The sequence below is a fragment of the Otolemur garnettii genome, unplaced genomic scaffold (assembly GCF_000181295.1).
Source record: "Otolemur garnettii isolate 467f Iridium unplaced genomic scaffold, OtoGar3 scaffold00002, whole genome shotgun sequence".
NCBI lineage: Eukaryota > Metazoa > Chordata > Mammalia > Primates > Galagidae > Otolemur > Otolemur garnettii.
In genome coordinates this window covers 6,592,241-6,601,151 of record NW_003852397.1, presented here as the reverse complement: position 1 = coordinate 6,601,151, position 8,911 = coordinate 6,592,241, and the positions used below count along the sequence as shown (strand labels likewise).

Genomic DNA, 8,911 nt, shown 5'->3' with positions numbered 1-8,911 from the left:
GGCTTCTTTCTTTCTCTTATACTCCACATATGTGTCATCGGATTAAACTGTGAAGATGTCCATCACAGCATTGTTTATAAAAATAAGAACTTGGGATGGTGCCCCTAGCTCAGTGGGTAGGTGGTCAGCCACATACACCGAGTCTGGTGGGTTCAACTCTGGCCTGGGCCTGCTAAACAACAATGACAACCACAACAAAAAAATAGCCAGGCATGTGGCGGGCACCTGTAGTCCCTGCTACTTGGGAGGCTGAGGCAAGAGAATCACTTAAGCCCAAGAGTTTGAGATTGCTGTGAGCTGTGATGCCACAGCACTCTACTGAGGGCGATAAAGTAAGACTCTGTCTCAAAACAAAACAAAACAAAACAAAACTTGGAAATGATCTAATTGTTAAACAGTGGAAGGTGGTTAAATTATGGTATACATTGTAAATTAAGAGGTTATTGTTCAATGACATTTTTCTTATAGAAAATTTCCAACATGCTCAATAGTAGAGAGCCATGAGTCCATCATCCAGCTAGAATAATGATTAACTCACAGCCACTCTTGCTTCATTTATAACCCCACTGACCTCTCACCTCCTCACTGAATTATTGGCCAACAATGCCAGACATCAAATCATTTAGTATGTAAACTATACAACATATTATGTCACAAAAGTATATTGTAAAGAAATATGTGTAATAGGATTTCATTTTTGTGAATTACATATACATACAGGGAAAAAAGTCTGATGGGATCACTAGCTCTGAATTGTGATATTATGAATGATTGTCGATTTCTTCTTTTGCTTGTGTATGTTTTCCACAGTGAACATGTATCGCATGGAGAAAAGAGGAGGAGGGGAAGGGAGAAGATACTGATGCCACACATTTTAACTTCATTCCTTTTGTAAATTCAATTCATTCCAGCTGGGTATTTCACATTATGAAAAGGAAATAACCACTCGATGGAGGTAAGATCCTCACTGTCAGCTCTGTTTTCTCTTTGGACAGTGTGTAATTAGAAATTGCCACACAATCAGCTATCCTTGCAGTAGGGTTTCTCAGCTTCAGCCCTCCTGACATTTTGGGCTGGATGATTCTTTGCCGTGGAAGGCTGTTCTCTGTACTGAGGATGCCTGGCAGCGTCCCTGGTCTCCACCCATTAGATGCCAGTAGTGTTCTCCCCCTACCCTGCCAACTGCAACAACCAAAAATGTTTCCAGACATTGCCCACTGTCCCCAGGAGGCAAAATCACCCTTGGTTGAGAACCACCACCCTATAGTGTGTGTGCAAGCTGAAATGCATGTTGTCTAGGAGATTAGCAGTAGAAATATTCCGTTTCACTCCTTTTGCTGGCTGAAAGCTCAAGGAGGATGTAATTTGTGATCTGATGAAAGCTGCTATTGTGGTTTACTGACCTGCTCATTTAATTAACCAACCTATGACACAGTGGTTAATGATTATTTGCATTTTTGAAACACATCCAGAAACGAGCAAGACACATTCAACTCTATGAGAAAAGCAAAGGTCATGGATGAAAGATTGCTTGTCAGCCACCACAGTGATCACTTGGACTTGCCTCTCCAGCCCACCAACTGACCCATTTTACTATTCATTAGCATCCACAATGCAGGAAAATATTGTATGGAAGTTAAAAACAGGAGATTTCTTCCTAGAAAATTAGTGAATCTCAATGCATATAAACACCAGACACAGCTGCAAAAGAAAAGGGAAAAGGGTATTTAATTAGATATTTAATTTAATTTGGATTTTTTCCCCCATAATGGAAACATTTTATTAGAGAACCATAGAAATGAGATAAGGGAAAATATGAGGTCATCTTGCCCATTCTCCTCAAGAGCTACACTGTTCCATATGCACCCCCTGCCTCATCCTCCACTCCCAGTCTGGAGTCTTAGTAAATATCCCCATTTTAATAATAGAGGATATTCCTCATGTCTCCCCCGGAGAGAAACTCAACAGATGGGCAGAGGGTATATGTTAGTGGTATCATGATCTTCGAAAGATTGCTTTGGTTAGTAGCATTGTGCTAACTGCACAGAAAATAAAATCTCTAGCAAAGTCTACATCAGACATTGCTGGTATAAGTTTATCAAGCACCATATAAATTGTCTTAAATAGCATTACACAATTTTTACAACTTAACAGAATTCATTTCCTTCTTTTCTTCCTTTTCTTGTTTTTCTTTTCTGAGCTACAGTGCGATGTCATCATAGCTCACTGAAACCTCAAACTCCTGGGCTCAAGCAATCCTCCTGCCTCAGCCTCATAGCTGGGACTACAGGCCCACACCACTGTGCCTGCCTAATTTTTTCTGTCTTTGGTAGAGCTGGAGTCTCACTCATGGCTGATCTCCAACTCCTGGGCTCAAGCAATCCTCTGACCTCAGTTATAGGTGGGAGCCCCTGCACCTCACCCTAGAGTTCATTTCTTGAGTCTTAATGATGTTTTCTTGAAATTGTTGGGTACTTATAATTCCAGAGAATACTGCGTAAGATATTTATAATCACCTTAAACATTCTTGTGTCTGTCTATGTCACAATCAATGTTTATTTTTTGTTTTTCATGACAACACCAAAGATTTTCTTTAATGGTAAATAACAAAAATAATCACTATTAATTGAGGATCTTTTGTGGTTCAGGCATTATTTAACTGCCAAACATATAGTATGTTAGGTTTTTTTTTTTTTTTTTTCAATTTTGGCTGGGGCAGGGCTTGAACCCACCACCCCCGGTATATGGGGCTGGCACCCTACTCCTTGAACCACAGGCACCACCCAAAACATATAGTATTAACTGCAATATTTATAGGTCTGTTTATGTACAGGAAAACTGAAGCTCAGACTGTCTAAGTATAATGCTTTGTCCAAAGTTTCACAACGCCTGAATGGCAGGGTTCTGATTCCAACACAGTTCAAGTGAAGAGTCACAGGGTATGACATGCGGCTATCTTTCACCCTTTGTGTGAGGAAAAATATACTTGTTTGGATTCCTTAAAACTGAAGCCATCTGCAATGTTCCTCAGGCTGCATCTACAAAAACAACAAAAGTCAATCACAATGAAGCGTGCAGGAGCCTGAGGACCCAGTGTGGCCAGTGAATGGACTAGATTGGGTTGAGAATTTTTGTTATATGTAGAGAAATAGCCCAAGTGCTTGGTTCACTGACAAAGAATAAATTGGGAAGAGAAGAGGGTTTAAGAGCGGAGGGCTTCCTATGGAAAATTCCTGAAATTCAAAAGGGAAGGGGCTGAGGCTCCCTCCGTGTTTGTTCTCTGTAGTCCATGCTGTAGGCTAAGGGGAAAGAGGATAGGCAAACTTGGGGGTCTCACCCAGAAGCCTGGAAAGTGCGGGGGGTGGGGCGGAATGTATCCACAACTAGAAAAGCAAAACAAACAAGGGCCCCTCCCCTAAACCTAAACCTTAAACCCGAACTCACACCAAATGGGCTGTGGGAAGGAATTCTAGTAACAATTGAAAATGGAACATCCAACACTGGACTTCAGGCTGTGAGCGTCCGTCTGATTAATTAAGGTCAAGGTGGTGATGGAAATACCAGCTGGGGAGCATTTTGCCGAAAGATAAATTTGTCCCTCTGTATCTCTGCAAGACAGCAGGGAGGTGTGTGTTTGGAGCTAAATTAATTTGATTTACATCATGCCATGGTAACTTCTGTTCTCTCTGCCTGCTGTCAGATGTCTTAGCTGGCTTTTTCTCTCTCCTCCTTCACCCCCACACATTTCATAACATGGAGAAAAAGCACGAATTGGCTTTAGGCAGAATTTAGAAATGGAATAACTCTAATATGATTATTCTGCATTGAGCTCTGAATTCGCCCCCCTCCTTCTTTCTTGAGAAGTTGTAAACCTGAGCTTCAGTGCAATTTATTTTTATATTGTGTTTAATGGCACAAACCGCTTGACTGTTGATTGTAGGCAAACCTGGCAGCTCACCTATGCTCATCCAGTGTTTCTTCAACAACGCTAACAGGAGAACGTGAAGTTACGGCCCCATCCCATTAGGACTGTGCTTTTCCTGGCCTTGTCTCTTCCAGCCCCCAGGCTTTGGAGGCCGGGCCGGGAGGGCGCCTGTTAGGGACCCCAGCTCAGCCGGCCGCCCGCGGCTCGGGCGGGGTGGGGCGCGCGGCCCCGGGTCGCCGCCTGGCCCACCGCCCCTCGCCCCTTCCAGCTGCGAGGCGCGCTCGGCTGGGCAGGATAAGGTTACGCCGAGGCTCTCTCGGTGGGGAGGAAGGGAGGCGGGCCGAGCCCGCGCCCCGGCCCGCGGGGGAGTTCCCACAGTTGGCAGCTCGGCCGGCGGGGCCACGTCCCGGTGCGGCCGGCGCCGCCCGAGGGACCCTGCGCGCAGCCCCGGGCCCGGCCCCGCCATGGCCCGGGACAGGCCGCCCGGGAGGGGCTGCGGCGCCCTGCGCCGGGGTCTGCTGGGCGCCGCGCTGCTCCTGGGCCTGCGGCTCAGCGCCGAGCTGTGGCGCGCCGGGCTCCGGCCCGCGCCCCCCGCTCGCAGCGCCCCGCCGGGCCGGGCCTTCAGGCCGCCCGGGCCGCACCTGCCGCCCGCGCCCGGCCCGCCGCGCGGCGCCAGCAGGAGGCAGGTGATCTACGTGCGCAGCGGGCGCCGAGCGGGGGGCGGCGGGAGCGGGACGCCGGAGCCCAGCTGCTGCGCCCCGCGCGGGCGCCCCCGCCCGAAGGTCAGTTGCTACCCGCTCAGCCTCGGAATCCCCTCCCCGACCGCGCTGCCCAGCCTCGGCTCGGGGGCCGCGGGCCGCCGCCTCTCCCGCTTGGTCCCTAACTCCGTGCTCGAGGCGGCCCCACTGGGCGCATCCTTCAAAGACAGGATAAGAGTGAAGTGGGACGGAGCAGAGTTCATTAAATGTACAGCTACTGTTGCAGCCGAGCGCCCACTGGGTACCAGACACCCTCCTAGGCGCCGACATCCAGCAAGGAAGAGCCGAGCCCTGCCCTCGGGAGCGCGCAGTTTAGCGAGAGAGGACTTCAGAGATAAGCAGGAAAAGAAAGGAGTCATGGTTGCCATTCACGTGCTTTGCTTGTCTCCCAGTTTCCCCCTCGAGGCCTGGACCAAGCTGGGTGGGTCTCCACGTGAAGGGCCTGTGCATGCCCTACCTCATGGGGAACATACCCTGTAGCAGAGTTTCCCCTGAATCCCAGTGCTAGGGTTGGCGGGCAAGCAGGCCTGGGGTGAGAAGTCCAGCCCCCAGCACCACTTACTGGGAGGTTAATGGGATCCTTGAGGATCCAAATAATAACCTGGCTTGTCTTACATCGCTCTGCAGTGTTGTCCTTCTTTCCTCATTAACCTCTTGGCTCGCACCTCACTGAGGTGTCCCTGTTAGCCTCTGATTGTTAAGCTTCAGGCCGCCTATCCTTCTGCACAGAGCTCAGTTTAGTTACATGGTACTGGGGAATGAAGAGCTGAAGGACTACTGGCTTCCTCCTAGTGCTCATCCACTCCTGCTCCCACCCCCCTCCAGATCCTCCCAAGCACTTCCTTCTGTTGCCCGTCTTCTCCTCTTTCCTTTTGATCCCCACCACTCCGGGGCAGGAAGAAAAGCTCTTTCTCTATCTCTGTTGCTTCCTTCCCGGTGTCAGGCTCCACCGCTGCTTCTCCCCCCCTCCTCTTAGGCCTTGCGTTCCATCCTTCCACACCAATGCTTTTCCTTCCCAGGCCATTAGTGGTCACGTCCTGGATAAACGTAAAACTATTTGTTTCTATCTCTGAACCTCACCTCCTATGTAAAGTCTTAATTAGTTCTTCCAGAAGAAAGTAGCCACTCCCTCTCGATGCTTCTAAGGCACTTTCCATGATCTCATGCATTCAGCACATTTTTGCCAAGGGCTTGGCAGGTACCCGATGGATGCTGCATTGGGAGATGGAGGCACAAAATGAGTTCAAATTCTCCTGGGAGAGGTGCTTAGCTCAGGCATCCAGTGATGTGACCAGTCTGGTAATTGAGGCCCTGAACTCTGCCTGCTGAATCAAGAAAGACTGACCCAGGAGGGGGACACTTGACCTACAACTTGGTAGTTGGGCTTCTTTTGGTCCTCTGTGGAGAGCCTCACACGTCCCACCCTTGATACCCTCAACCCCACCTTGCAGTTTTTTTAGATTCACTCTCAACATCTGTTGTTTCTGCTGTCACCTGTCCAAGTACTACCCTTAAGTCTTTATTTCCACTTCAGACAACAGTAGAGCCTGTTCTACAAATGGCAAGGTTTGGAATATGTAGGCTCAGAGGACCACTGGTCACACACCCCATTGGGAGGCTGCTGCAGGGATCTAAGCTAGAGATGGGGGTGGTTTAGACAGGGTGGCAGCTGTGGAGGTGGTAAGAAGTGGTCAGATTCTGGATGTGTTGGAAGGTAAATGAGGGAGGAGCAGTCAGTTCCTGCTTGGTTGTTTTGTTTGGGGGATGGATGGAAACCAGGAATTTGGTTTTGAGATATACTTTGGTCATTAGGTAGAAACTTAAATAGGCAATTGAATGTGTGAGTCTGGAGCTTGGAGCAAATATCCACATTGAAGATAGCAATTTGGGATTTGAGAGTCATTGTATACAAGTGGCACTAGAACCATGAGACTGTATGAGGTCAACTAGAAAGTGAGTGTGGAGAACAAAAACAAGAGGACCCAGTCTGAGCCCTGGGGCTCAGTTCAATTAAAATTAAATTAGGAAGGAAAGAAAAGGAAATTTAGCACAATGCCTGACATGTAGGCTCTCAATAAGGGCAGCTTTAATTTTCAGTAGTTTGCCCCAGCTCTTTGGGTTCAGCCGTTTGCCCAATGTAGTTCGTTACAATATAACCTATTTCCATTCCTTGGGCTTTGTTGGTTCCCATCCCTGTTCCTAAGACTCTTGTACTTTTCCATCCTTGAACATTCAGGTCAATGTTCCTCTCATCTCCTGGAAACCTTCCCACAACAGTCCTTCATCCATGCTGATCTGTCCTCAGTTTGAGATGACAACAGAAATGCTGTCAACTCACTGATTTGTGAGTTGCTTTGTACAACAAATGGGTTATTGTGACCTGACAATCCATTTCAGATTGAATGTTTTGTTGCTACCATCATTCTTGTTGGGAAGGGTTGTATTTCTATAGTGACTCCTAGCAAATGTTTGCTCCTGAGATACCAATAGGTAAAAATATAAGAATCGTAATATTTTTTCCTAGTACTCTGGGAGGCCGAGGTGGGTGGGTTGCTTGACCAGCCTGAGTGAGTCCCCATCTCTAAAAAATAACTGGGTGTTGTGGCAGACACCTATAGTCCCAGCTACTCGGGAGGCTGAGGCAAGAGGATTGCTTGAGCCCGAGAGTTTGAAATTGCTGTGAGCTATGATGCCACTGCACTCTACCGAGACAAAGTGAGACTCTGTCTCCAAAAAAAAAAAAAATAAATAAAAGAAAAAATCGTACTATTTCAACCTATCAGGGTAACTCAAAATGTCTTTGGTTAAAAATATATAAGAAAGAAGTAAGTGGGGTTATGCTGTTTTTAAAATATTAAGTTTTTAGCTGCCTCCTAAGGAAATCTTTTCCTTAGATTTCCTTCTCCCTATTTACCTCTTTTCAGGTTTTACATCTAACCTCCCCAAATTCCTAGATAGTGAGCAAATTGAGTTTGTTTCATTTTCCCATGATTTCATAGTTGAGTTAAAATATTCCTTAGAACTGGAAAGACCAGTTATCTGATCTGTCCTCCCACTTCTGGGAACGGAGCTCAATAACCCCTGTCTCTCTAGGGACCAATCTTGTTCCTCCATCAAGAGGTGGTATAATATGAGCTGGTTGCACTGTTAAGTAATTGAAATAAAATTTGGAAGTTGTTAAAATCTTTGGATCTTATTTTATTTAGATTTTATTTGTTGAGTATACTGATCAACCGTATCGTTAGGTTCTTGGTTACTTTGCCCTGAGCACCTCCCAGATCAGTAAAGGAGAAAAAGTTCCATTCTATTTTGAGGATTGGCTTTCTAGGTGGATAAAAACCTGCATGAAATAATTGAGTTGCCGAGTGTATCTCGTCACCGTCACCGTGCTTCTCTCGCAGGTGTTAGAGGCACAGAGATTCAGCAATTATATTGCCACTGTAATCATAGCTTATGCTTCTCTTAAAGAAAACTATTATGAAAAAGAGAAGTGAAAAATTGTTCTCACATAATTCTTTCCCTCTTTCCTTATTCTTTTCTTTCCCAGAGCCATGGAAGAACTAGCTCTATAAAGTCCTCGTTGGCACCAGGGGTGCTAATCTTAGAGCTTTGTGGAATGAGGGACAATGACAGGACAGATACTGCTCTTCTTGATTATGACCACCCTGGAACCTGTGCATTCCTGTCTAGTATAGCGTCTTTAACCATTGCATCAGAGCTCTTTACCTCCAAATCCTGCATACTTCCCGTGTATAAAAATAGTACTGATTCTTTCTCTTTCTGTTCTGTTTTCTATCTGCCTGTTTTGTATTTTCTTAAACAGACTTTTACTATGTTTACCATGAGTAATGTTCTTTTGGAGGGGATTTATGGAGGACAAAAATATGGTCTCCACAATTTATGCTTTTTTAAAATGCAGCTCCTAGGTGGATGTCATACCTCTTACAGGCAGGCGGCACAGTACAGGGCTCCTTTGCAGAGGAGGGAAACTCACTTGGGGGCCACCCTTTCTGGAGAGATTTCTTCTCTCTTATTGGATATATTTTACTTGACATTTAATATGTTGGATCGAAAAGTGACTTCTGAGTCACAGAGCTTCAGAACCCAGCCATGTGCTGGCTTGGTTTGTTAGTTACAGATCCTTTTGGAACAATGTGTGCGTGTGGCGGGGGCAGGGGTGGGGGGGCCTTTTCCTCTTCTCCTGTAAAACCATATGGCAAAATTTGGT

General features: G+C 46.5%; 1 protein-coding gene across 2 annotated transcripts in view; it reads left to right on the top strand.

The window, feature by feature from the left end:
* The first annotated feature begins 4,389 nt into the window (after window positions 1-4,389).
* Window positions 4,390-8,911, top strand: part of METTL24 (methyltransferase like 24) — a 100,406-nt gene continuing 95,884 nt past the window's right edge. For both annotated transcript variants that reach the window (XM_023513219.1, XM_003781588.2), the window contains exon 1: window positions 4,390-4,707. Coding sequence is in view for 1 of the 2 variants with exons in the window: in XM_003781588.2 (XP_003781636.1) it covers window positions 4,390-4,707 (318 nt within the window). In the remaining variant the exon portion in view is untranslated. The remainder of the gene's footprint in view (window positions 4,708-8,911) is intronic.